This window comes from Calonectris borealis, chromosome 4, assembly GCF_964195595.1.
Source record: "Calonectris borealis chromosome 4, bCalBor7.hap1.2, whole genome shotgun sequence".
NCBI lineage: Eukaryota > Metazoa > Chordata > Aves > Procellariiformes > Procellariidae > Calonectris > Calonectris borealis.
This window is the reverse complement of record NC_134315.1, coordinates 463,125-489,962: the sequence shown is the minus strand read 5'-3', so window position 1 is coordinate 489,962 and position 26,838 is coordinate 463,125. Positions and strand designations below refer to the sequence as shown.

The following is a 26,838-nucleotide window of genomic DNA, read 5'->3' as shown; positions in this document are numbered from 1 at the left end:
GCGAGGGGCCGGCAGCACCAGCTACCGTGCCCACATTGAGACGTGCCCATTCATTTCCCCCAGGGGCCTGGGGGCACAGGAGGGCTGTGCCTGGGGTGCTGCCGGGACACCCACCCTCCCACGCCAGCCGCCGGAGAGCTGCCTGCCGCCGCTGCGGGCGGCGTGGAAGGAGCTCGCCTTACCCGCAGGGTGTCGATGCTGTTTTTGAGGGACCACAGGCGGGCCGTCTGCTCCAGCAGCCGCGCTGACGAGCTCCTTGCTGCGGAAGACGGGAGGTGAGAAACGCGGGCGCCCGCGGGGCCGTCCCGGCATGGACAAGGCTGCGCGGCTGTAACGGCAGCACCGGCACTTGTCCTGTGCTCTTCACCCCAAACGCCTCCACCGCGGAGCACCGGGGCCCGCCTCGCCCAGCCCTGACGGACGGCGAGCCCTGCAGCTGGGCGCAGACCAGCACCGCAGCACGAGCAAGGCAACCGCCGTGCGGCTCGTCCGAACGCTGACGCAGGGGAGCGGGAGCAGAAGGGAGGCGTCCTCCCCGGGGCTCGAGATCCGGCCAGCCACCGGCTGCGGGGCACGATCCAGCGTGTGCAGGGCGCCGGCTCGGCCAGCTCAGGTTCGTTGTTACCCAGCGGGTTTTGGGGGGGCGAGAGGCTCCCGGCGCAGCCAGCAGCGCTGTAGGGAAGAGGCTGAGCCGCACTGACGGCAGGGAGCAACCTCGGCCCCTGCGCGCTGAGCCGGTGCCACGCTGTCCCCAGACGCTCGAATGCCCGCAGCGGGGGGACGGGGACGGCCGCCTCTCGGGGGCACGAGGCCATTCCCTGCTGCGCAGAGAAGCCCGGTCAGCGTGAGCAGCCCGGGATTGCTGCCGCCAGAGCAGATCCCTCGCAGGCAGCAGGTCTAAACGGGTGGGCTGGAGCTCTGCCCTGGAGCAAACCCTGCCCCGGACGCTGGCTGCAGGGAAGGAGGTGCCGGTCCCTCCCCGGGCAGAGGGAAGACGCGGAGGTTGCTCACAGAGCGTGGGCCCAGCTCCCTCCGACTCACGGCTGCCCGTGACCCCCCTGCTCCCCAGATGCCTCAGCCGAGGAACGTTTGTGTAGGACCTACCCGACTTGGTCTGCTTCATGTCCACAACCTTGGCGTTGGCGCTCATCTGATAGAGGGTCTCCAGGAGCTGGCTGGTCTTGCGATACAGCGTGTGTGTGGCCAGACCTTCTCCCTGCCTGGTCTTGGGGAGGGAGATCTTGGGCACCTGCAGAGGCGTCAGGCTGGCCAGCTCCATCTTCATCTGGGCTCCCTGGGACCGACGGGGAGAAGGTCGTTAGGGGCAGGGTGTTTGTTTGGGAGGAGTCGGGCAGAGAAAACGCAGTCTGAAGGCAGCGAAAAGGAGCGCCCAAACGAAGAGAAAAGGGCATAGAAAACTAGAGCCAAAACCACCAGAGAGTGGATCTTCAAGGGGGGGAGCACGGATGCCCAGGGACAGCAGTGACGTCCCAAACGCACCAGGACACCGGAGGGAAGCCCTTGGAAACCAGCTGAGCACGCGTAAGGCTTGGGAGGGGGGAACAGGCCGGCACCTCGGTACCTACAGAACCATAACTTAACAGTGGCCACGTACGCGACTCATTAGATTTAAGAGCTATCATTAACAGCTTCACAGTTGTGCATAATAATCTGCATAATGATATGTCTGAATTAATATTAGCGGAATGTTATTGCACTGTTGCTTTGCCGATTTCCTCATAGTGCCCTGGTTAATCAATAAACGCCTCCACCAGGCTGCACCAGCCGGCACCTGGAGCCCCCGCTCTGAAGGGGGACCAAGGCTGGGCAGGGACGCCACCAGCACCCCCGGCTCTGCCGGCCACTCCGGCTCCCAGCCGCTGGCCCTGCGCTCGGACCAAGGGCTCGGCCCCTTCCCCCGGAGCCAAAGCCCCTTCCCCAGAGGAGCCAAAGCTCGTCGCTAGCAGAGAGCTCGCTGCGAGCCCCGCAGCAGAGCTGCGCTCCTGACCGCCACCGGATCTGGTGGATTAAGCGCCCTTCCTCCAGCTTATCCCATGCGGACCACATCCCATGCACACTGCATCCCACGTGGATCGCATCCCACGTGGACCACCCTTCCTGTCCTCCTGGGACACGACTTTGTCCAAGACCATCAGCCGAAGGCAGGCACCAACCCAACACAAGCCCCGAGCCCAGAGCCTGCCGCCGGAGGAAGGCGAAGGCCCCCGAGCAGCGCTGCAGCGCTGCAGGACGGCCCTTCCCTCGGGCTGCCGTGCTGCCAGGGCAGAGCCCGAGCCTCCCGCCGCAGGAACGGGAACGGCGCAGCCGTGCCCCGGCTGGGCTCCTCACAGAGCCCCTCTCTGTAAAGCAGAGTCCAAGGCGCCTCTCGCCATTCCCGTTTCTTTTCCCGAGGGAACCCACAACGCGGAGGGCGGAGCTGCTCTGCGGCGTTGGAGGGAGCACATCACCGCCTGCGGTGCTGGCAGCAGCCGGAGCCTCAGGCTGCTCTGCCCGGCCCCAGGGCAAGCGCCCTGCCCCGCGCCGTGGCACCACGCTCCCCCCAGCCACCCCCCGCCTCGCCCTCCCTCTTCTGCTCGACCTCCCGACATACGGCACGTCTGAGCCCCGGGTCCAGCGCACCGGGACCCGCTGGGACCCGCTCAGCACTGCGGGCGCCCGGGCACCCGCCGCAGGGCGAGGCCCGCACCCCACCTTGAGCCGGTTGTTCTCGTTCTTGAGGTGCTTGATGGAAAGCTGCATGGCATCGATTTGCTGGAGAAGGAGAGGCGAGTCCTTCACCTGGACGGGTCCCGAGCCACCTCCCGTCACCTGGCCGGCACCAACACCTGCGGACAGGCACAAACGGCAGCAGCATCAGCAACTGTCACACGCGAGCGCGGGGCAGGACTGCTACAGCGGCGCTGGACATGCGGACAGGCTCAGCAAAGGGACGAGTGTCTGCAGCGTTGGGGGAAGCAGCGTCTGCCGGTGTGCGCCCAGGCCACGACAGAGCCACCATGAACATGCGGCACCTCCCGTCCTGCTCCCGCGGAGAAGGGCAAGACGCCAGCGGGCCAGGGCAGCACCTCACCCCCCTACGCCTCCTCAGCAGCCCGGCACTCGCTCCCGGTGCCCGCTTCCCGAAGACGCGGGGCTGTGCCGAGCTCTGGGCGCTCCAGGGACCCGTCTCTCCGCTGCGGGAGCCACAGCACTCTGCACCCGTAGCGGTTTCATGCTCATCGCTCCCTTCCTGGACTCCCGGTGCCGTCCAGGAGTGCACCAGCCACGAGCTCCCCTGCGCCACAGGCTGCTCGGCATCCGAGCCGAGCACTGCCCTCGAGCAGGACCTGCGTCCTTCCCCCTGCTCCCAAACCAAGCCTTCTCCCAGGGCCATGCTTGGGTGCCTTGGGACGCTAGTCCCCCCCGGCATGCACTTCTGGGGCCGGAGGAGGCGGGGAGCACTGGCATGCTGGGTGCAGTACTGTACCTCTCTGCTGTTCCTCTGCAGTACAAGGAGAGGAGCCAGAGGAAAGACAAGAAGAAGCAGAATTAAAGCCGAGGATCAAGCTGGAGAGGAGCCATGGCCAGAGGAGCTCTGGTCACCCACGGCCGTGTCCTGCGCCAACCCCTGTCCCCTGACTCAGGGAGCACCGACCGTCCCCGCAGCCCGCCGGGGCAGTGGGATTCCGTGTGCCGCTGCTGCAGGAGCCGGCGAGCCCCGACCAGGGCTGTCAGCCCCCCCCGCAGGACACGCACACCCGCGGCGCGGCTCCTCCAGAGCCGTGCTGACCTGCTGCAAGGCGCTCCGTCCCAGCCGCCCCGTGCAGGGGCACAGGAGCAGCTCCTGCAGACTGCCCCACTGCTCCTGGTGTGCACTGCACCCCTGCGAGCTGGGGTCCCCTCGGCCTGCGCCCCCCCCGCCCCCGAAACGCAGTGCTCACGAGCAGGCGGGTGCTGGCACAGTGCTGCCAGCGCTGCGTACGCGGTTCAGGACCGAGAACATGCTGTCAGCATTCCCGAGAGCCAGAGCTCGTGGCCACAGTGACTCGGGGAGAGGCTGCAGCTCCATGAGGGCCAGGAGCTGCTGCATCCAGAAGCCAGGCCGCGTCCAGGTGTTACCCAACCCAGATCAGGCCAAAAGGATCAGGAACCTGGACCCACCGGATCACCGCCACCCTGAGGTCAGAGGGCCCGGCTGCTCCACAGTCCTAAAGGACGCCTGAGCTCTCGGTTGAGGAGGCCACACGCTGTCCTACAGCCAGAGCTCCTGACAAAGACGCCAGCGTACCCCACACCTCTGCTTTGCCACTGTACCTGCCGCCAGGCGTTTCTTGTAGGACACGTCCTCCGGAGTGACAGGGAAGGTGCTAACACCCCCGCTAGCCAGCATGAGGACCTGCAACCTCAGCAAGCGCCCGTCCCTCACCATCACCCACCCCTTGCTGCTGGGCTTCAGGAGAGCCCGGGAGGCACGGAGAAATCGGATCTCTCATTCTCTGAGCCAGCCAGGTCAGAGCAGCAGAGCCCGAACAGCCCCGTCCGTGCCCTGGAGAGGCACGGCAGCGGAGGCGGGCGCTGCCTGCAGCAGCAAGGACACGCCAGCGGGCAGGCGCAGGCTGCTGCGTCTCCACGGGAGCGTCCCGGTGGGAGGACGGGCCCACGGGCCGGGCTGGCCAGTACCGGCACTGGCCTGCGCATGGCAGCCGGAGCAAGGTGCCCCACCACCAAGGGCCCCCCAGCCCCAGCCAGCTGCAGGGACGCCCCAGGCTGGCTCCGCAGAGGTGCCACCACTGCCCTGCCCACCCAAGCACGGAGCTGCTGGACACCGCGGGGGAGCTGCAGGCTCTCCGCACTCCCCAGTCGTTGTTACAGCCCAAACGCCTCCTGTCCTCTCCTTGCCAGCCATGCCAGGGGCTCCGGCTCGCTGCGGGAGGGCCGGGCAGGCAGAGCAGCGCACCGTCGGAGCACCGTTCCCAAGCGCTGCTCACTCCTGCTGGCAGCCTGAGCTCCCACGCTGCTTCCCGGGACACCACACGACACCGCAGGGCATTCCCCGGCACAGCTCCCAGACCTGTGTCGGGGGCACGGCCCAGGCTCCCTTTCCAGCCTGCAAATACCCTACACCAGCTGCAGAAGCGTTCGAGTGCTCTGGGGACGCTGGGTACGCACCTCCGGCAATGCCAGACACGATGGAGGCAACTCCAGAGGCCGGGGCACCGCGCAGGCCCTCGATGGTTCGCTTTGACTGGTTGTTCAAGCGCTGCTTCAGCTCCACCTTCTCTGATTCCAGCTGGTCGATATCTGCCTGAAGAGCATCCATGGTCTCCTCAAACTCCCTGGGAAGAGCACACAGAGTCAGTCACGGGTGCAGCTGGAGATGCTTCTCCGACGGAAAGAGGCAAGCAGTCCAGGACCCGAGAGCTCCTGGCTTTGCCGTGCCTCCTGCTGCTGCTGTGCTTCAGGCAGGAACCTGCTGATCCAGGAGCTGGAGCCCCACCAGCCTCCACTGCAGACTGTGGTACAGCAAACGAAGGAAGGATTTATCCAGATTGAACCCAGCATCCCCTTAGCTGTTTCGCCCAGCTTTTACACCCCAAGACAGTCCTCCCTCCACCCTGCGGGTTGCTCCTCCCTGCTTGTCCACAGGCGCGCTCTGCCAACAGCCCAGGTGTGGCAAGAGGTGCTTGGAGCACAGCCACGGCAGTAAGAACATGCCAGGACAACGGCCCCTTCCACAAGAGCGTTTGAACAGGACCTTTCCCAGGACCCCTCTGCCAGCCTGCGCTCTGCTGTGCACCCTTAAAATGTGCTGGTTCCCCTGCGGATCCCTCACTAACGTCCCCCTCCGCTGCGGCACAAACCCTCCCAGGCAGCCCGAGGGACCGCCGGCTGTCCAGTCCTCACCAGAGACCCTCCAGCAGCAGCCCCATCTCACACTTACTTCTCTTTCTTTTTGAGCAGCGTCTGGGTCTCGTCCAGCTTTGTCTGTATCTTTTCCACACGGTCATCTGCATCCTTGGACGCGCTGTCCAGCTTCTTCTCCAGGAGGCTGAGCCGCACGTTTGCTTCGCTGAGCTCCTCGCCCTGGAAAGGCAGGAAAGCGATCAGAGAGCTCCAGGATGGTGGGCACCAAGAAAAACTCCCTGCGGCGCCTGGTGGGAGCCTGCCCAGAAATCACAACTCCCACCCACACCGCACCCAGGCTTGGTACCCAGACACACGTGCCCATCACCAAGCAACCCTGGCTGTCCCAGAACGTGGTGGGGGAAAGGCCAGGACAGCAGGGACAGCACCTCCCTGACAACTGGAACGGTATTTCCAGGAGGTCTGGCTGGGACTCGAGACAGCTCCACAGGCAACAAGTCACCTGGAGCACGAACGTCACCCCTACAGCAGCACTTCAGCTCTTCACTGACCAGCCAGGAAGGCGGAGGTCGACTGAAGAACATTACCTTGATCTTGAGAGATTTTTTCAGCTCTTTGATGACCGTCTCCCTGTCCTCCAGCTTAAGCCCCAGCCCCTCAGCATCGGTGATCTCTGCCCGAAGAGCCGCTGCCCGTAGGTCAGCCGGTGGGGTGGGCTGCAACGAGACCAGAGGAACAAGGCACAAAATCAGTATTTTACAATGAATTCCGGTAATTGCAGATGGGGCCACACAGCAAAAGGGGGATCGTTCCCGGCCTCCCTGAATCCTGCAGGCACCTGCTGGGCTCCCCGGCTCTCTGCCCCATCAGAAGATCGTCTCCTGCCAGGGAGGCAGCGGCAGGACTGCGCAAGATTACAGAGCAACTCAGACGCCCCGGCTCTGCCTGAGGCCCCTGCCGCAGCCGAAGCCCACCTTGGTCTGTGGCCTATCCGCGTCGTATTCTCCCTCCTGCATGGCCGTGGCCATCTTGTTCATGGTGGCGATGAGGATGCTGCAGGACTGACGCAGACACTCGTAGGGGTTGATGCCCTGGGTGCCGTAGATCTGCAAAGGACGGGAAGAAAGTGGCAGGTGCCCCTGGGCTGGGCTCACAGCCACCGTTACAGCCCCCTCCCGACTCCCCCCACGCGCCACAGGTCTTGAGAGGCCGCAGACCCTCTGGTGCGGCTGCGGGGAAGGACGGCACAGAGCAGGGGACCACAAAGCCCTCCGCCTTTTGGCATTCCCTGGCCATTCCCTGCTCATTGCGGGGGGGGTGGGCTAGATGACCTTTAAAGGTCCCTTCCAACCCAAACTATTCTATGATTCTACGATATTCCCAGTTCGTTCCCAGCCTCCACAAGGCTCCCCCGTCCAGAGCTGCTCACGGGCAGGTCTGTAGCGCTGGAGTGAGACGGGTCCCGGCTTTACCCCGCCGCAGCAGGGAACGAGGGGCAATCGAGAAGGGGGCTTCCCACCTGCTCGCTCGCTTTGAAGGCCAGATCCTCCAGCTTCACCGCCAGCAGCCCCTCGTTCTCCGCCAGAGGAGCAATCATCTGCGCCCCAGCAGCGGCCACCTCCTGCAGCACGGCCACCACCCACGTCAGGTGCTTGCGGCAGTCCAGCAGCGTGTCCGACACCTGAAAGTCGGGCAGAAAGAGGGTGGTTGAGAAAGGCAGAGACAAACGGGCTGCTTTCCAGCTCGCTTCCCAGGCACTCGGAAGCTCCTGGCTGCACAACCCTTGCCTCACCCTAGTCGGACAGCTAGTGAGATTTTAACTGGCTTCTGAAGCATCGCTAGGAAGATGGGAAGCACCAGGAAAGACAGAAAGAAACTGAAGGCTGGAGAAAAGTAGGTTACAAAGTCCATGTCACCGTCCCAGCTAGAAAGACAAAGCCCAGAGACGCTGCGTCCCATCTCAGCTCCCACCAGCTCACCTGCTGCCCGAAGCCCAGTGCCGCAGGGATACCCGGAGCGTCCGTCCCAGGCATGCGGCGCCTGATCTTCTTGCAGAACTGGCGAATGTCACTGCAGGAGGTCTCCAGGTCCTTGAGGAGGATGGCAAGGTCGGACGCCTCCTGCCCAGCCTAGGGTGCAGAGAAAGGACCTCAGAAAAACCGACAGAGGCATCATCGGCGAGGGGAACCCAGCACAACCCCGCAGAGCCACCCCGAGCACGTCCTACCTGGAGGAAGGATCGCAGCCGGCACACCTCCACCCCCATGCAGTCCAAGGCACTCTGGGTGAACTGCAGAGCACAAACACAGGTACCGTCAGCTCGGGGCAAAGCAGAGACCGGGCAAGACGGGCACTAGGGCAAACCAGGGCTTTGGGCTGGGGCGTTCCAGGACAGACCCTCTGTACACCGCCCTGCCACGACCGCAGAATTTACAGGAGCAGGAAAACAGGTTGAGGCATTCAGTTAATTTTGGTTTTACTCCGTGGGGCACAGGACACTGGTACTTCCCTTGGAAGCTCAGGGCAGTACAACACTCCCTCTCGGGCACTAGGTTCTCCGCGCTCTCCTTGCTGCTCTTCTCTTTCTACCCAGACATCTGCAGGGCAAATGGCCCCACGGTTTCTTCCCCTTTCCCTGACCTGGGAGCCCTCATCGCCTCCGTGCCACCGCAAGCAGCGGGAGCTGGGGAAAAGTGACTGCAATAGGGAGAGGGGGAGAAGAGGCACTTCAACTCAAAAAATGATCTCGGGGGGAGCAGAAAGGGCAAAGGCAGAAAACAGGCAACAAGGAAAGAGTCAGGTTATTTTTCCCCACGTCACCTTGATGTGGTCGGCCAGCTGCATCGTGCAGTCTTCAGCCTGGTCAGCCAGGTGGATGCTGTACAGGTGCTAGGTGGAGAGAGACCAGCAGAGATCAGCACCCCTCAAATGTTTCCACCCACGCAAGCAAACAAACCAAACAAGGAAATACGTAACAAAAAACCCCAAGCATTGAGGGTTTGGCCTAATTTTTAATTGGAAGGGAAAACTCTTGCAGTGACCCCCACCAGATCCCCTCTGAAGGCCCTGCCCTCCAAAAGAGCTGGCGGCCCTTAATTCAAAGGGCCAGCAGCCCTAGCCTGCAGCACAGAGGTGCAGAAACGCAGGATGGAGAACCGCGTCCTTTCTGCCTGCGTCCTCCCAGGGACAGAGAGCAGAGAACACAGCCCCCAAGTGACACCGTCACAGGCTCGACTCCTGCGTGCTCCCGAGGTGAAAAACATCCACGGGAAAGTGCTGCCAACGAGCTTATTCACAGCTTATCAAAGTGCCATCTGAACGATGTATCCGAGGGCACGATTTCCAGCTGTGGCACGCACTGGCGAGGTCGCACCAGTTCCCCGCCCTGCGGGTCAGAAACGCCCCGAGCTTGGCCGAGAGCCCCTCACTCTCGGCTCCGCAGACCCACCTGGTAGTACTTGATGGCTTTGGTCAGCGGCTCCACGTTGACCGTCTCGTCCAGCTGGTCCTTGTGCAGCAGCTCGATCAGGAAGTCCAGCGAGCGCTCGTGGACGCTCATCTCGGGGTACAGCATCCCCACCTTCTTATACACCTCCACGCTGCATTTGTTCAGGGCCCTGGTAAGGGAACGCAGACACAGTCGGCTTGGCTGGGACAGGCGCATGCTCCGGACAGCGTCAATACAGGGCTTTGCTTCTGGGTGCCAGTCTCAGGCCACTGGAACCCCCCGGGACCACCAGCTGGACCCCAAGGAGCACTGTAGCTAGAGAGCGATTAACGAAGGTCAAAACATCTGTAGAAAACCACGGCATGAAATAAGTTGCCTGGGAGCTACAGGAAAGGGAGCCTCAGAACAGAAAAACACTGAACTCTCTAGGCCAGAACTCGGTGCTGGAGGCAGGAGGAGACTTGCCACCTAGCACCAGCAATACACCAGGCGATCTAACGAGTTCATCAGCGACGCTGGTGCAGGAGCAAAGGGATCTTTCAGTGCCCTGTTTCAAACTGAGCCACTTTCCTGGGAGCAAAGCTGAGCAAGCCTCAAGGCGAGAACCCTGCCCAGCCACAGCCGTTTTGGTGCCCAACAGCATTTCCCAGCCTCCGAGGAAAGCCCTGGCTCCGCGGTGCTGTCAGGGCGCTGCCCAGCGATGGGCTCACACCGACCAAGACCGACACTGTGAAACCCTCCGCACAGGACTAAGCCCTGGGCACTGGCGGAAGAGGGCAGTGGGCTGCAGGGGGGAGCCTGCTCTTGGGGGCTGGAGCCCAGAGTCAACCCCAGACGCAATCAAGCTCAGCAAGAGACCGAGATGCATCTTCTGGCAGGATAGATGGAAAAATCAGTGCAGCAAGGCTACTTCTGGCCTCAAGACACGGTCACAGCTGAAGAACGAGCAACACGTGCTAGAGAATCGGATCCCTTCACGTGTCAATTCTTGGGAGGAAAACAAGGAGGGAGTTACAAGAGAAGCGAATACCCCCGTCACAAGGCAATAAATGGGATCCCAAACCTTTCTTCTAGCCTAGCTGCCAAAATCTCTTCAACTCCAGAGGGACCAGGCCCTGCTGCGAGGCTGCAGAGGTCCTCTGTGCTTCCAGACGGTGAAGCGGGTGGCAATCACGGGTGAGGAGAAGGGCTGGGTACTCACTGTTCGTATTTGTGCAGCGTCGCCTGCAGGAGGCTCAGGGAATACACCAGCCCGGCAGCGAAGCTCAGCTGCTCTCCCGCAGCGCCCTTGAGGCCGGTGCGTTCTGCGCAGTTTTCGTTCAGATCAAACTTCTCCTGAGCCTGTTTGCTGATCAGCTCAGCCTGCGGGGAAGAGGGCGAACCTTCAGAGTCTTCCTGCGCTTGCTCTGATCTGTTCCGCTTAGCCACAGACCGGCCAAACACCCCCCTCACCCCCAAGCAAGCCTTCCTGGGAGATATTTCTGCAGAACAGAAGGGGACGCCAACGCCCCGGTCAGTGCTGGAAGACACCGAGGCTCGCACGCCTGCCCTGCCCGAACCGGCGGGCTTGACCCACCAGTACCACAGCTGAGTGCTCCAGCCCCGGACCCACCACCACCTGCGGGCAGCGACTCCCGCTTCCTCCTCCTCCCAGACAAGTTTGAAAGTTCTCAAACGAGTAAACATTCAAAATCCCAAATTCAACTGGGGCAGAAAGAAAAGATAAATTTCCCAGCCCCCGACTCCCGGTTGGCCCAAATGGCACAGCGGGTGCGAAGACGACGCCCCAAGCCCCGACAGCCCAGCTCAGGAGACAGCCCCAGCTCACGGCTTCAAAGGAAGAATTAGCACAAGCTCTCGGCAAGGCCTAACTCCCCCAGGCAGGCGGGAGCCGAGGCACCCATCCCACCTTGCAGATGAGCCGAGGGATGAGCAGCAGCACCAGGATGCAGTCGTGGTCCCCGCCGTGGCGCAGGAAGCTGTCGGGCATGAAGGAGGTGAGGAGGGAGACGTGCCGGTTGGCCTGCTGCACCTCCATCTGGCGCAGCTCCATCTCGATGGCCTGCAGGAGACACACGGTCAAGGCAGCCCGCTCGGTCCCCTCCCAGCCCAGTGCATCCCAGCCCCGTCAGTATTTTAAAAAGTGGGAACCTCTTTCCTCCTGGGACACAGCTAACGCCCGCTCCCCGGCTGTCACAGAAACATTTCTTATTGTTACCAACTGGTGCTCTGGGGAGGGGCCAGGGACTGGTCCGGAGCGCTGCTCTGACCCCGGGCGCAGGGCACACCACGGATCTGTGCTCACAAGCACTCTTTCTTTCCAGCCAGCGTCGACAGCGTGATGAAAACAATGCTTACATTGTCAGCTCTGAGCACGCTCTTTCACAAGAAAACATCCCTTTTTGCACAGCGGCATTTGAAGTTTGTTTCTCTCTCTCTTAGGAGAGGGAAACATCCCGACAGTCGCCGCGGTCTGTTTCCACGGCGGGCAGGAGGACCGCAGGCCAGCTCCGAGAGCCGAGCCGCAGGGTCAGCCCCACCGCGCGGGGAATACCGGCCCCGAGCCTGGCACCCACACGCCGCTGCCATCCCCGGTGCCACCGCTTCAGGAGCCTCGCACGCGGGAATGAATGCGCCCCGTTCAGCTCACAGGCCTGGCGCGCAGCTCTGCTGCTGGCCCTACCTTGGCATGGGCTTTCGTCTCTGCAAATTTAATCTTGAAGTCAAACATCTCGGGAGGAGGCTGCTGCTGTTTCTCAGCAGATGCTTCTTGCTGACTCATGAGTTCTCGGTTCACGTCCTGAGCACAGAAAGAAGCCGCGATGAGACATACAGAAAGCCAGCGCAGAGGAGAGCTGTAATCCCACAGCCACACCTAACCTCCCGACGCCCCTTCCTCGGGGAGGGGCGGGGGGCACCGGGGCTCGTTGTGCAACACGCGCACCGATGGATGAAAGCAAGGAAGAGGAACGCCAGTGCTCTCCAAACGCTCGGCTGACAGCACGCTGTATTCGAGCCAAGGAATCCACACAAGCTCATTACCCATCTCCTTCCACTGCCAGCAAAGCCCAGGAGAACCAAGCGCCCCCACGCTCTTCTGCCTTGCCCAGGACTCGGTTCCCAAGCCTGGAGCACAAGCAGCACAGCGCAGTGAAGGGCTGAAAGAGCCACCTGCTCGGAAGTGTTTGCAGTGCTGGCTTCAGCAGGGCTCTGCCAGCGAGCCCCATCTGGACACAGGCGGGAGGACAGGCGGGGCTGTCGGAGGTCACGAGAAGCACGTGCAGCCGGGCACCGCTGGCGGTGCCCAGGAAAGCTCAGCTAGGAACCCGCGCTCCAGGCATCAGCCCTCTGTGTTCTGCCATGCCCACCTCCCACGCGAGCAGGAGGCAGCGTGCCGTCCCTGCCCCCAGGGACCACCGCCCCTGGCAATGCTCTTGCCTACACATGCCCGGTCTCCTCATCACGGAGGTGGGCTCCCAGAGGAGCACGGCTCCAGCGGGAACTGCCGCGCGGGGGGCACCGAGGGGCCGCACCTGAAGGTGTGCCGTCAGCTCTCTGTATTTTTTGATGGTCTGCTGGTAGTCGGCCACGGTCTCCTGCGCAGCCTCCACACGCTTCTCTGCCTCGCGGACCCGTGCCGTCGCCATATCCAGCTGCTCCCGTAACTCCAGCTCTGTCTCCCGGGCGTTTTCCTGCAGCTCGTCGTTCATCTCGTTCATGGCTTCCTGGCAAGGAGGAGGCAGCACGGGACGCGGTTACACCACAGCCGAGCAAGGGAGGGCAACTGGGCGTTTTCGGAGCAGGGCAGAGGGGCACCCCGGGGTGCAAGGGGCACACTCTGCAGAGCAGAAGGGTGCACCGCTCGCGAGCGGCACCGAGTGCAATGCCTGTAGAGAGGTTCCCAGTCCCCTCTGGCAGCGCTGCCAGGCAGTTCCCAGTGCCTCGGGCAGCCTCACTGCCAGGCAGTCGGCTGGACCAGCCCTCGCATCAGCCCAGCCGCACACCAGGCACGAAGGAAGCAGCGACGCCCTCCAGCACCACCCTTACTCCAGAGGAGTCCGTCTTACCAGGTCCCCAACAGTCTCACGCAGCTCCCGGACCTTCTCCTCCAGGTCTAAGTTTCTCTCCGTCAGAGTCTCCACCATCTCTTCGGCACCCAAAGCAGCATCCACCTGCAAACACACACCACATCACGCTCCAGCCTGGAGCTCAACAGACTGCAGCAAGCAGCTCAAAACTCCTTTTATACCACCGTGGGATCACTCTGGCAAGCTGTGGGTCATGGCTGATAAATCTGTCTCCCCATCCCGGGGTGAGGGTTTGCCAGCCAGTGCATGAGCTCCCTCCTGATAGTGGGGAACAGCATCCCTCAGGAGAGCAAACAACTCAAACCAGAACAGCCAGCAGCCCCAGAAGGAAGGGCAGGTGAAAAGAGAGGCTTGGCTTTGGCTCTTAGAGATGTTACTGGCTCTTTAGCTGCATCAGGGCACAAGGTGGAACAGTTTCAGGTCAGTGTAAATGATGCTGACCTTCAGGTTGAGTCTTTGCAGACTTGTGACAGTGCTTTCCAAGCTCTCTGTCCACCTAGGCAAGTGGTTATACGCTTACAATATTAATGGAGGAACGGGGATTTCAGTCTCTTTGCATTAAGAAGCATCACCTCTGCTAACAGCCCACCTTCTACGTAACCCAGGCTAATGCTCAGACAGCGCGAGGCCAGCGTCCCTCCGGAACAGCAGTTCGGAGGACTTGCGCAGGCTGCTCTGCAGTGAATGTAGATCCTTCCTGGGGGCTTCCTAAGGGCTGCCCACACCCGCACTGATGTCTCAGCCTGGCCAGGAACAAGCCTCGTGAAGATCACGCAGGCAGGAAGATGTGATGGATCAGCACTGAGCAAGCAGCAAACACAGATCGGCCCTGGGAAGCACGACGTACCGTCCGTGTCCTACGTTCAAGAGCCACCCTATGGCCAGCAGAGTCCAGCACAGTTCCACTGCTGGAGTTTGCTTTTGCACAGGTATTAGTCCCTGCAGCGGTATCACCGAGCGCGGCTCTCCAAGAGCGACTGGCAGAAAGCGCTCCGTGCCAGCAGGTGGCCCAAGCTTGCCCGATAGCAGTTGCTCAATGCCCTAAACGGCCCCAGACTTCCCCTCCCCGCCTATCCTCCCCCCAGTGGACTCACCTGCTCCTTTAGCTCATCAACCGTTTTCTCCGCCTGCTTCACCTCCTCCTGAAGCTTCTCCCTCTGCTGACGCAGGGACTCCAGCTCCGTGTTTTTCTTCTCCATTTGCTTCTGAAGCTTCACGTGTTCCTGCTTCTCTGATGCAGACAAGTCCCGCATCCTTTGAGAGAGCAACCAGACCCATCACAAGCCCAGCGGAGCCCCAGGTACCAGAGCAAGAGAGGCCGTTCCCTTCCCAGACACTGCTCTTGGTGGGCACCAGCAGAGCAAGACCCCCTGCCCACGCTGGTGCTGGCTGCCCACCGGCAGCGCGAGCAGAGCTCCTGTGGAGCCTCTGGAGCCCCTCCCTGGTGGGGACAACGAACAGCTCGTTAACAGCGAGGGATGGGGGTGAATCGGTGCCCGAGACGGCACCTTCCTTTGAAAGAATGAGAGCGATAGGGGATGGAGAGAAGAGGAGAATGCAGAAAAACAGACAACAGAGACAGGCAGGAAAGAATAGCTGTAAATGGGACAGGCTGAGAAAGGAAGAACCCAGCGAGCAAAGAAAAACAAGTCCCATTCACAGCCTTTCCTAGTGTAAGAGAAGGTCAGAGCAGGAAAAAGACAAAGCACAGACAAGGAAAGGCGCTTCGTCCCGTGCCGAGAACAGAGCTTTGCTCATGTGCATAGAGGCCCCTGTTAGCGCTGCCAACAGCCCCGAAGGGGCTCTGCCCAGGGAGGGCACGTGCTGGGAGCTCCTCTCACTTGGACCTTCTTTATCCCTCCCGCCCCAAACATGCACTGGTTTGGAAGTCCTTGCAAGGCAGTCTCTTGTGTTTCCTATCAGGAGGGGATGCTTCCACCCCCTCTACCCGTTCCTGGCCTACAGCCAGGAATAATTGTCTTTGAGCACGGGCCGCTCTCTGCGCCGAAGGCAACACGGCACCCTGCACACTGAACCACAGCCACCCGGGAGGGGCGAGGTGGGACAGCGAGCAGGGCTGTGGTTACCAGAGGGACCCCACCTGAGCCTCTAGGCTAAAGCACATGTGGCTTCCAGAAAGAAAAGCCCCAAGCCCTGGCAGATGGGCTTGCCCAGGGAAAGGCAACAACCAGGTCCCAGCGCTGAGCGGGCTCAAGAAACCTCGAGCGGGACCTGTGCAGGAGGTGTCTGGAGGACTGTCCTGTACGGCCTGCTTGAGTAAACGTGCAGTGTGCTTGAATAAACGTGCAGTGTGCTTGAATAAACCTGCAGTGTGCTGGAGAAGCAGAGCACTGCATACGCAGAGGAAAGAAATACAGGAGCTTTCTGAAACGGCTCATTTTCTCCCAATCTACGTTGGTCTCCAGTGACAAGAGATTCTCCCTTCTCTCTCGCATGCTTAAGGAGCACCAGAGCTCAGAAGCAACCCAAGACCAGCTAGCAGGTGTTACATCGGCTGCTCTGGAGAAGAAGTATTTGGATCAGTGCTCCGACACAAACTGCTATTAGACCAAGACAGCATGGGCTCTTGTAGGAAGGAACTTCATCCCAGCCTTTGGGGAGCACAAGTGGTCTCCTACCTTACAAGGGCTTCCTTGAGTCTCGCGTTTTGCTCTTCCAGCTGTTTGACTTGGTAACTGGACGCTGCTCCATCCGAGCCTGCAGCAGAAAGGAAGCATTATTCTGCTTGTGCAGAAATAGCAGCTGCTGAACAGATCCAGTTCCCTTAACACTAAGTGACATTGCCAACGCCAGTAAGAGGACAGCTAAGTCATACCAAGGGGAAACACATCAGTCCCTCTCCTGCAGCTGAGCAAAACTGAAGCCTCGTACTTAACATTGGCGCTCATAGGCTGAGAGATTCCCCCGATGCCACCAAAGCCAGTTAGTGCGGATGAGAACCACTGTACCAACCCGCAGACTGCACCCGAGCAGCCCCTGGGCTACGGCAGAGCGACACGTCGCTGGATACCGTGAGTGCTCTCAGCTCCCAACCCTGCTGGCCCCCACAATTCCGTGAAAGCAAACTCAAATCAACGATGTTGCTCATCTCAGTAATTTCCACATCTCCCTGCAGACTACTCCTGTCCTCCCCGCATTTTTCCCAGTCCCTCGATCTGTCACATCCCTCAGCCTGCCTGCCTGATCATCTGCTGCTTCTGCGGGCTTGATTTTGTTTTCAGGTGAATGCCAATACTACAAGTGTTTAATGGCTGGCTCGTTTCCTGCTGTGTGTAATCTTTAAAGCTCACCTTGAATAGCAAGAGCTAAAAGGCCCCGGGGGAATCAAAACAAGGATAATGTGCTGGTTTTGAAGCTGTGCTCAGTGCAAAGCTGGGAGGTTGGATCAGTAAGCAACAAAAGCAGTTGTGTTACCTCCCACATAAAGTCTGCCCCAGTCAAACACCTTTTGGGGTGGGATCCACCATCCCCAGGGAAAACGACAGGCGTTAAAACAAAGCCTGAGCTCCTTTAAGCCCGGGACAGGAACACTTGTCCCCAGACTGAAAAGTGCAGCAGCTCCATCTCTGCCTTCTCAGCGAGGCCAGGACCCAAGTGAAGACGAAGCTGAGCTGCTGCTGCGGACCTGCCCACGTGCGATGGTCCTACCTGTGCCTGCCGAGCAGGGCTGGGGACGCAGCAGAAAGCCCCAGCGGCTGCCAGGGGAAATCGCAGAGGCAAAGCCTCAGCCTCACCACGACTGGCAGTGAGGAGCCACCACTGCTCTGAAGCAGTCAAGCCTTCTGCTCCCCAGCGAGGAGCTCCCCTGTGCACTGGGACCCAGGCTGAGACCACCCGAAAGCTGACCCCTTCCCACCTTTCTCTTCGATCTCGTGCTTCAGGATCTCCAGGTCCATCGTGAGATATTCCACCTTCTCTTTCAGGGAGTCCACCTCCTGCTGCAGGGACTCTGCTCGCTCTTCTGCCATCTCCTTGTCCAGGGTTGCCATTTCAATCGCATCGGCGGTGTCTGCCATCTCCTCCATGTAGCGCTCCTTGGCTTCCAAGGCATCTTTGGCTTCCTGCGGTCAAGCACACGAGTGAGAAGACCCTGGAAGCCAAAGGCCAACAACAGAGAGACCCCTCTCACAATGAGCCTCGGACAATTATGTCTCTCATGGCTCTCCCAAAGGAGGATCAAGTCCAATGAAGAGCAGCTTGTCTGGGCTGAGAGGGGAAGGCTCGCTGCCAGCGCGCCAGGCGCCCATCTCCACTCCCTGGGGCCTCTCCCCTGCTTCACACCTTCTCCCATCCACAAAAGAGCCCAGCAGAAAAACAATCTGCAGGCGAGGAGAGACAAGCATGAAGACAGAAAATAGATAGGCTTGTACCGGAGCAGACAAGCAAAGAAATCACTGGGGAAAGAAACCAAGAATCCACCCTGGAAAACCAGGGCAGAGAGAAGCAAAAGCCCTTTGCCAGCACGGCCGCAGTCCTGCCGTCCGCCTGGGAGCGGCAGTGAGAAGAGCAGGTCACCCACCCTTGGGGGGAAACGGCCAGCCTGCCGCAGACATTTCAAATGAGCCCCAAAGGCAGGGCGAGGGCAGAGCCGCCACAGCAGAAATGTTCTCGACAACGAGCGACCTAAGATTCATTAGCTCCAACGCCCGGTGGCTTTCGCTGGCAGTGCTCATACCAACCAGCCCTGCAGGGCAGGAGCTCAAAGTGTATTCGTTTAGCTAAAGGGAGATGAGTTTTAACAAATTCAAGTCTACATCAGAAAGTCAGGATCAGGACCCCCCCAGGAAGCCACCGGAGAGAGGAACCCATGCGCTACTGCCGGGACGGACCAGACCCAGGCTCACATGCTGCATTAAACACGCAGCACAGCCTGACTGCATCTGGGATTTGCACGGGTCAGTATTTACGTCGGAGAGAACAGCCATATGTGAGGTCAGAGGCCATTTCAGGACCCGGTGTGTATTCAGAAGACAGGAGGCGGGAGAGCATACAGTTTAATGCTAGCTGATATTTCATAAAAAACCCCTCACACATTTTCAGTAATTGAATTAGCCCTGGAATCACATCTCCCTGTGCAAGCCCCAGGACCGGAGCTGCCCAGCTCCCCAGGGACGCTCACCTTTTTGGCCTCCTTTAAACGTTTCTGGAGATCAGCCTGTTGTTCTTGCATTTTGCTCTTCCATTCTTGCACCTGCTCCAGCTGGATCTTGTACTTCTCGAGCTCTTTAAGCTTTGCTTTGTCTTCATTTCGCTTTATCTTCAGAGTCTCCAATTTCTCCTCCAGGTCCCTGACTTGAGAACGCAAATTTTCCTCCTCCTACAACATCAAACCAAGAATTACCAAAAGGAGCAGCGGCATCCTTTGGAGAGAGCTCCAGATACATTAATTTAACCCACGCAGAACCTGACCCATCAGCTAGCCTGTATCTTGGCATCATTACTGGGGCAGTTTTAGAAGAACGCACCACTCCATACTTGCAGCTACAGAGTCCGTCTGTCATTTTAATCTGATGATTTTTACTACGCGTACAACGTGTGATAAATGTTCCTTGACACACTGACAAAAACTTTTTGGCTGGTAAAAGGTCCTGAGCACCTTCCTTTTGACTTCACTGGGATCTACGGATGCCTAAATCCCTTAAAAACAGAACAAAACAAACCCCACCACCACTAACACACCCAAATTCACCCCTCAGCAACTCTTCTCCTGCCCCGAGGGCCAGAGCAGAGCAATGGCATGCAAGAAACACGTTTTCATAAACAGAACCAGCTCTTACGGAAAGGCTCTACCAAAACAACGTGCAGGATGGTACAGACTTACAGCGGCCAGCGGGCTTAGTTATTAGCGTGTAACTCGGAAACATGCCGACACACACACGCGGGTGCGCCCCAAACTGTGCGTTCATGCCGCGACTTCGCTGCGCTCCGGGCGAGCTGCTCCCCTTTCGTCCTGCCCCAAAACCCACCCTGCAGAGCTCGGCAGACGTCTGTACGGGGGTCTCCCCCACGCTCCCTACCCGGGGGGTCGGTCTGCGTTGTAACCCACGGCGTGTCGGACCCGGGGCAGCTCTATGAGGGCGAGCCGGGTACAAGCCTAAATCCCGGGAATCCTCCTGCCTCGGCAGACCGAATCCTAAAACGGTCTCTGCTGTGCACCCCAGATCAGCTCGCATGGGCGGACCAAGACCTTCTCCGAGGCTTTTCTAGCCCGTTACCCACACAGAGGCGGGCGCCTCGGGCCGTTCTGCAGCACCGCTGGCTGACCAGCACCCCTCTGAATTCACCCCCTTCTGCTCTGAGGGCATTTGGGCTGCGTTAGTTGGGCTTCGTCGTGAAACCAGCTTTACCTGTCGTGAAAGACACGGCTTGAGGAGGACACGAGCGCAGTGGTCCAGGGAAGGCTGCGCAGCCACACAGCACTGCAGCTGGCTCCCGCAGCGTTACCTTGAGACCAAAGCCGACGGTGGCTGAAATGAAAGCCGGCGCACGGAAAAGGGACACAGGCCTGAGGTTTCCAACAAGATGCAAAGGCAGCCCCCTCGGGGGTCACATCCCCCCCAGCTCTAACAGTTCCCTGGCACAAACCTCCTATGCTCCAAGGGCAAGGGCACGCCTGGCTCGCCTTAAAACACAGGCAAGGCGGGCAGCGTGCTCTAAAGAGCTATGCTGTAACCAGAGAACTGCCCACGCAGGAGGGAAACACCACCCAAGCAGCACAAAGCCATAAAGGTATTGCACAGCCACGCGGGAGCTGTTACTGGAGAGTGAGTTAGGTCGAGGCAAAACCCTCGGCTCCCCGTTAGGGAGGTGATGGGGCGATTTCCACATGCACGTTCATCAAACCAGAGCCTCGGGGCAGCGGTCACCTGGCCTTCACGGAGACACTGAGACGCTGCCGAGCTGTTCTGGAGACAGAGAACACCTTCAGTTACACCGGCCTGTCTTGAACACAAATCGTACATCTAAAGTACACCAGTTTTACAGAATGGGAGAATAACTGAGGTTGGGACAGGTGAGCGGAGGCCTCTGCTCCACCTCCCTGCTGTGCTGAGCAGGTCAGGGGCCTCAGCCAAGCTCTGGCTGTCTCCAAGGACGAGGTCCCGCAGCCCCTCTAGACCCATCCCGGTGTTTGACCACCCTCACCCTGAGAACCCTTCCCTAACAGCAGCCGGAACGTCCTGTGCTGCCACTCGCGTCCCCCGTCACCGCACCCCTTTGAGGAAAGCCCGGTGTCCGTGCCGTTTAAGGAAAACCCCAGTTCCACCCGAGGTCCCATCTTTTTTTAATTCTGTGAATAAGCATCAGTGCTGTGCCACAGACCGCAGGCTCCCCGCGGTACCTGGGCTTTACAGACCCCCTCCCCTCGCTCGCAGCCTGCCGCCAGAGCCCGTGCAAAGAGCAGGGCAGCTGCCCCAAGCCAGGGCGACTCAGTCCTTAGGTGGCACAGCCCAGACAGCCCCCCCAGAGATGGCCCTGTGCTCTTCACCAGTGCCCGCTCGACCCCACAGCGGTGCCCGCGTGATGCCCCCGCGAGCTCCCACCAGGGAAAACTGATCCTCTATTTGCCGGTTCGTTTTTGGCCAGATCAGCTCCCGCGGCCAGGGAAGCGCGGAGGCCAGCGCAGCACCCGGGCAAACGGCTGCGAGCAAGGGCAGGAGAAGGGGACGCGACCCCTCTCTTCTGGCAGCAGCACAGGGAAAAGCCTCATGGCTAAAGCTTAAAATCACAAAGCTGGGTGACATTAAGGAACAGATTTTGAAAAAAATCCTACGCGATGTCAGGCAGCATAGGAAAACCACACAGGTTTCTCCTCTGCTGCTCTCTCAACCCTGGCCATACAGATGCCACCAATACTATCAAGCGAACAGTTTTTGCACCCGTTAGGTAAACCCGTCACCAGAGTCCTCGTGGGCGACTCGGGGCAGCGGGGACATCCCTTCTTCCCACCGGGTGTGGCTTTTCCAGCCTTCTTCTCAACACACAACCTCAGAGCGAGCTCTTTGTCCTCTCATGCTATTAATTCTTTGCCCTCATGCCCCAAATCTTTCACAAGCTCTAATTATAACTAATTAATACAAAGCAGGACGGAAGTAATGAAAAACTATTTTAAAGATCAAAAATGGAATAACTATGCTGATGTAATTATTAGAAACACACAAGTTTGGGAAAGAGTGGACCTCTCTAAGCGGTTTTTGTATCTGAAGGCAGGAGCGTTCCCAAAGTGCATCCACCGCCGGTCCCTCCGCTCCAGTTCATCCAACAGCAGTGGGTGGACGGGACCGTGCTCAGCTCCTCCTCCGGATTTAATGCAGTTGAGCTCTCCCCTCACCGGCAGGTTCAAGCTCCGACTCAGAGCCTCGACCCCCAGCATGTTCCCCTCATGACAAGAAGGACATGGAGGTGCTGGAGCGTGTCCAGAGGAGGGCAACGAAGCTGGTGAAGGGCCTGGAGCACAAGTCTGATGGGGAGCGGCTGAGGGAACTGGGGGTGTTCAGCCTGGAGAAGAGGAGGCTGAGGGGAGACCTCATCGCGCTCTACAACTGCCTGAAAGGAGGTTGTAGCGAGGTGGGGGTTGGTCTCTTCTCCCAAGTAACAGCGATGGGACGAGAGGGAATGGCCTCAAATTGCACCAAGGGAGGTTTAGATTGGACATTAGGAGAAATTTCTTTACTGAAAGAGTGGTCAGGCCTTGGAACAGGCTGCCCAGGGAAGTGGTGGAGTCACCACCCCTGGAGGTATTTACAAGACGTGTAGATGAGGCCCTTAGGGACATGGTGTAGTGGGCATGGGGGGGTTGGGTTGACGGTTGGACTCGATGATCTTAGAGGTCTTTTCCAACCTTAAGGATTCTATGGTTCTGTGTTCACCTGCCAAACTGCTCTGATGCCACGTGCATCCCACAGAGACCCAGGAAGGGAGAACGTGCATCAGGAACCAAGTTAAGCTACAGCATTCTTCTCTGCGGAAGTGTCTTTCCAGCTTTGGTGTGTCGGCCTCTGCATTTCTCCTTGGCCAACTCCTCGCCGAGCTGTGCGCGCTCCTCTCTGCCCCGGCCGCCTGGCTGCTCTGCTCCTCCCGCAGCCCTAAACCCAGCACAGCTCACGGGCGCTCACACAAGCCCTGCGCGGCGACCGCCACTGCGACCCATCAGAAGACTTCTTGCTCCCCTTTTCCTCACCCTCCTCCTGCCAGTACCTGTGGCAGGTTTTCCCTCCTCCTCCCCTTAGGAGCTACCACCCTCCGCACCGGCAGAGCCCACAGCTTACCTTTGTGGGCGAGGGAACCGGAGGTGCCACCGGAGAGGTCAGGGAGGGAGTTGGAATAACCGGGGCCACCAGCGGCGTCTGAGCAGGCGTGCTGGGCTCGCTGCTGCTCATCTCCCCGCCGGAGGCAGAGGCTGAGCCCGAGGGCCCAGCCGTGCCGCTGGATGCTGCAGAATTGGGGGTCCGGGTGGGCTGCAAAACAACACGGTCAAGGGAGAAAGTCAGATGAGCGCGTTTTGCAGGAGATGACGCTTCCACGACCGGTCCATCTCCCTGCACTCTTCGACACCACTTCAGCCACTGTTTTCCTTTCACCAGGGTGTTTCTCCAGGCCAACCACTGTCTCCCAGACTCGCATTTCCAGCACAAATGAAACCCAGACTAAAATTTCGGAGGTGCTTTAGCTCTCATACACAGTTGGAATTTACCTGCTGGGACAGGGACAGAGGGGAGCTGGGACTGACCATAGCCCAGCCTCAACGGGGGAGCTTCCCTCGGGAGAGGGCCGAGTCAGGCACAACCCTCTGTTTTGGCAGAGAGCACGGTGACAGCGGGGACATCAACGGCAAAACAGCTCTGGCTGGACAGAGCGCGCCCGCGCTGCACCCAGACCTGCAGCGTGCCGGGGACTGCTGTGATCTTACGCTGCTCCAGGAGGAGCCTGGCTCGGCCAAAACTCACAGATAACCAGTTGTTGAAGGGAAAGGTGAAACTCTATTACACACTGACATAGTTAAAACACCAAAACGGATCTTTTTCTGAGCACACAAGCCCTGCTTCAGGCCTGAGACAGGAGGAGTCCCTCTCTCTCTCCTGCAGTAGCAGGGACAATAAAAGATTGCCTTTCCCTACAAACCGTGCCGCATTTATTTCCTTGCAGTGCCACATCTACCTACGCTGCTGCTGCAGGTACAGACCCATCTCCTTGCTCTGCACGGCAAGGCCAGCTCACACCCCGAGGTCCCGGGCCATGAGGGCAGTCCCTGCCTATCAAGCGAGCGTGTCGGGGGGACGAGAGCAGGGACTAACGAGGGTCCTCGGTAGCGTTTGCAGAGTGGGAACACGCTCCGAGGTTTTAGTGTTCCAGCTCCAGAGGATGAGACAGCAAAACCTCAAAGCACACCGAGACGGGAGTGGGGAAGTTTTCGCCCCGCCTACCCTCCACATCTGGAAACACATCTGCTGCTAGGCACTTGCAGGAGTCTGAGTCAGGTGCTGCTGTGCCCAGGCACATGTGCCAGCGCCACCGGCAGCTTCTTGGGGACACGCTGCAGCAGGCGTCCGAGTCTGCATCCTCCGTCTGCAGCTAACCCAGCTGGGGGGACGAAGCACCGAATTTAGGGGGACAGAAGGAGAAAATGAAAGAGCAGCAAGAGTTCACCAGAGTCCAGGGAAAACCAGTGGAGCTTGGAAGAACCAGAGCAGCAGAGAGCTGCTTCGTCAGTGCTTACGAGGCTGTTAATTGCTGGCTGGGACCTCCCCGGTGAGGCTGGCCATGTAACCCAGGCGACCAAGGGAAGCCGATGTCTGAAGGAAAGCACCAGGTCAATCAGAAACCTCTGCTGTTCTCCTCACGCACCTCTATTTCTGGAGCATTCACCTCTGTGGCATCTAATGCTGTGTAAATTAATTTCCTGACTTTTTATTTTACTCCTCGAGATTGGCTTTCTGGTGCACTGCAGTTTTGCAAGGCGCATGGCTCAGCCCAGGCTGGCCGGGCACGTGCACAGGCACTGCCGGGATGGGCGCAGCACCTACGCCTCTGCACCCGCCTGCTAAAGCGCCAGCAGGACGTAGAAACCAGGCGCTCGCTTAAAAAAAAAAAAAAAAAGACTCCTAGCTTATTTCAGGCAAATCTGAGCTAACTCGACTGCAACAGGTAAAACGCCCCACGGACGGGCGGGCAGCGCAGCCTTCCCCTCCCAGGTGCGATCCCGGGCTCTCCCAGGGACGGTGCGAGCCCCTGCCTGGGAACAGCCTCCGTGGCACCAAGCCACACGCGCCATCTCCAAGAAATACCCTACTCGAAACAAGGACAGCGTTCTTGTTCCTGCTCTTTAGGGATTAAAAACCCTTCACAGAGTGAGCCTTTGGCTTCTGTGGGGCAGAGCAGCATCGCCAGCGACGCGCCTGGTACGGTCCCACTCCTTGTCGCATCTGAAGAGCTAGAAACCTTTGGAGACCTGGCCTTGGCAGTCAGGGTCAGGGAACGTCCAAGGGACACACTGTCTTCCAGAAAGGGCCAAAATGCAGCATGGCATCTCCTAGAGCCCTCTGCACAGCGTCCGGCCACCCTTCGCTAACGGTTCCCATTGCAAATCCATTCCCAGGAACCCAGGAAGGTCCAAGCCGCCAGAGAAAGCGGCCTGCCAGCTGACCCCACCTGATGTGACACATCTGTGAGCCCCACCAGAACAGGGTGCAGCGGCCTGAGAGGGGCCCTCACCGCGGCAGAGCCAGAGCAGGGTCAGTACTGCCAACAGCGCTGATCTCAGCGTCTTCAACCCCATCTAGTTCCTGCACTGTGTAGATGGGAGGCCAAAGGAGTAGGAGGAGGTCACATAGAACATTCAATCCTCTCCAGCACAGGTTGCAGAGGACATCATTCAAATGTGATCTGCCGAGAGGTCTCCAGGACTTGCCCTGGTAAAGGGTAAGCTCCCAGCTGGGATTGGAAACTGGCTGAAAATCCAGACCAGCACGCAAAAGCTGCTTACCTTGAGCTCACTTCTCTGCCTCACTGCAAATGCACCACATGGACTCACAGCAAAATCCTTGCCGTGTCTCAAGAGTTTGGGGAGGAGACATTTTAGAGGAAATTTTATCCTACAGAAGGAGCAGAGGACTCTCCTTCTCACACTGCACTCACATACTTCTGTCACGCCTTTTTCTTCCTCATGAGGTCCTACCTCAGCCTGGGCTCTGGCCCTACAATGCCAAAATGACAGTGAACAAGGTATTTTTCGGGGGGGAAAGCTAGATGCCTGGCATCCCAGTTGCCCTGGGACTGAATGAATCCATCGCTGCCCTGGTTTGAGTTTCTCGTACAAGCCAGTGAAAATAAAGCCCTCCCTGCAGTGCACCCTTTCATAGTAGAGAAAAAAATAATTATTCACCATTTACAAACCATAACCAGGCTATCAGAGAGTTCTCTGAGGACTTCTCTCCCTCGTTTGCTCCCCTCCAACCACGCGCCCCTTCGCAAGTCCTGTGGGTAGGGGCAGACCTCAGAACGTGAGCGATTCTCTGTGCGGGAATCGGCACAGCCCTGGATGACACCCCTTGGCTCTCACCCCTCTCCTCCAGCAGCCACCCTCGAGACCCTGCTGAAAAGCTCCCCACATAAGCCAGGGAGTGGCATCAGTGGGAAGCAGGCAGCAACACTAACAGGGACACCAAGCAGCGTGCTCTGCCAGCCAGCCCGACTGGCCGTTAGCACCGCTTTCATGCTCCACTCCGTTAGATGAGCTCTGGCTACGAGCACAAAGCTTTTCTACAGACATTTTGCCCAGGTAGGTTGTCCCCAGCGATTTAGACACGCTGCAGAGGAGCACACGGCTCCTGCGAGCTCCTGCAGGCTCTGCACGACGAGGTGGAAGGACAAGAGAAAACGCACGCTGGGGTCAGCACTCGCTGAGTTCGTACGTAACGCGGAGGGGTGCTCAGTGCCCCCCGACCGCAGCTGCTCACCTTGGGCCGGCGGGCGGTGGTCTGGAGGGCAACGGGAGCGGAAGGCAGAGGAGGAGAGACATTCATACAGGGACAGACAGGAGCAGAGATACAGACCGCAGCAGCGCAGCAGCAGATGCAGCAGAGAACAAGGTAAAGGAAACAAAAGACATCACGGCAATTAGTGTGCATGGCATCAGGTGTAGCTCATTAACCCACGCTCCCAGGGCAGCTCCAGGTGGAACCCCGCTAGCAGAGCTCCTGCGGAAACAGAGGAACAGAGCCCGGCGGCAGCTCAGCCTCCCGGCCAGGTTCTCTCGCCCAGACCAGAGATCGCTCATCGTGCTCCAGACCCGCTTCTCCCCTTTAGGCAGGTGCCACAGAGCCGGGGAGAAGGCCGATTGCCCAAATCGGGCACCTGGAGCCACCCCCAGACTCCAGCAGACACCCTGGGGGTGGGTGCACCATTTGCTTCTAAGAGATC

The 26,838-nt window shown here is 59.4% G+C and overlaps 1 protein-coding gene across 7 annotated transcripts in view; it reads right to left on the bottom strand.

Annotated features, from left to right (window-relative positions):
* The window catches only part of DCTN1 (dynactin subunit 1), an 87,738-nt gene that overhangs the window by 931 nt on the left and 59,969 nt on the right, over positions 1 to 26,838 (bottom strand). For 5 of the 7 annotated variants that reach the window (XM_075148271.1, XM_075148269.1, XM_075148276.1 and 2 more), the window contains 22 exons: positions 22,689 to 22,877; positions 18,542 to 18,739; positions 17,279 to 17,483; positions 16,041 to 16,119; positions 14,496 to 14,655; positions 13,381 to 13,485; positions 12,847 to 13,038; positions 11,997 to 12,113; positions 11,223 to 11,375; positions 10,515 to 10,675; positions 9,314 to 9,482; positions 8,686 to 8,754; positions 8,093 to 8,155; positions 7,845 to 7,994; positions 7,385 to 7,546; positions 6,840 to 6,971; positions 6,453 to 6,581; positions 5,942 to 6,084; positions 5,170 to 5,336; positions 2,713 to 2,846; positions 1,105 to 1,294; positions 183 to 259 (listed from right to left, as the gene is read on the bottom strand). In XM_075148271.1, coding sequence (XP_075004372.1) covers positions 183 to 259; positions 1,105 to 1,294; positions 2,713 to 2,846; positions 5,170 to 5,336; positions 5,942 to 6,084; positions 6,453 to 6,581; positions 6,840 to 6,971; positions 7,385 to 7,546; positions 7,845 to 7,994; positions 8,093 to 8,155; positions 8,686 to 8,754; positions 9,314 to 9,482; positions 10,515 to 10,675; positions 11,223 to 11,375; positions 11,997 to 12,113; positions 12,847 to 13,038; positions 13,381 to 13,485; positions 14,496 to 14,655; positions 16,041 to 16,119; positions 17,279 to 17,483; positions 18,542 to 18,739; positions 22,689 to 22,877 — 3,144 coding nt within the window. The remainder of the gene's footprint in view (positions 1 to 182; positions 260 to 1,104; positions 1,295 to 2,712; positions 2,847 to 5,169; positions 5,337 to 5,941; positions 6,085 to 6,452; positions 6,582 to 6,839; positions 6,972 to 7,384; positions 7,547 to 7,844; positions 7,995 to 8,092; positions 8,156 to 8,685; positions 8,755 to 9,313; positions 9,483 to 10,514; positions 10,676 to 11,222; positions 11,376 to 11,996; positions 12,114 to 12,846; positions 13,039 to 13,380; positions 13,486 to 14,495; positions 14,656 to 16,040; positions 16,120 to 17,278; positions 17,484 to 18,541; positions 18,740 to 22,688; positions 22,878 to 26,838) is intronic. The other 2 variants (XM_075148274.1, XM_075148275.1) reach the window with 2 other exon arrangements.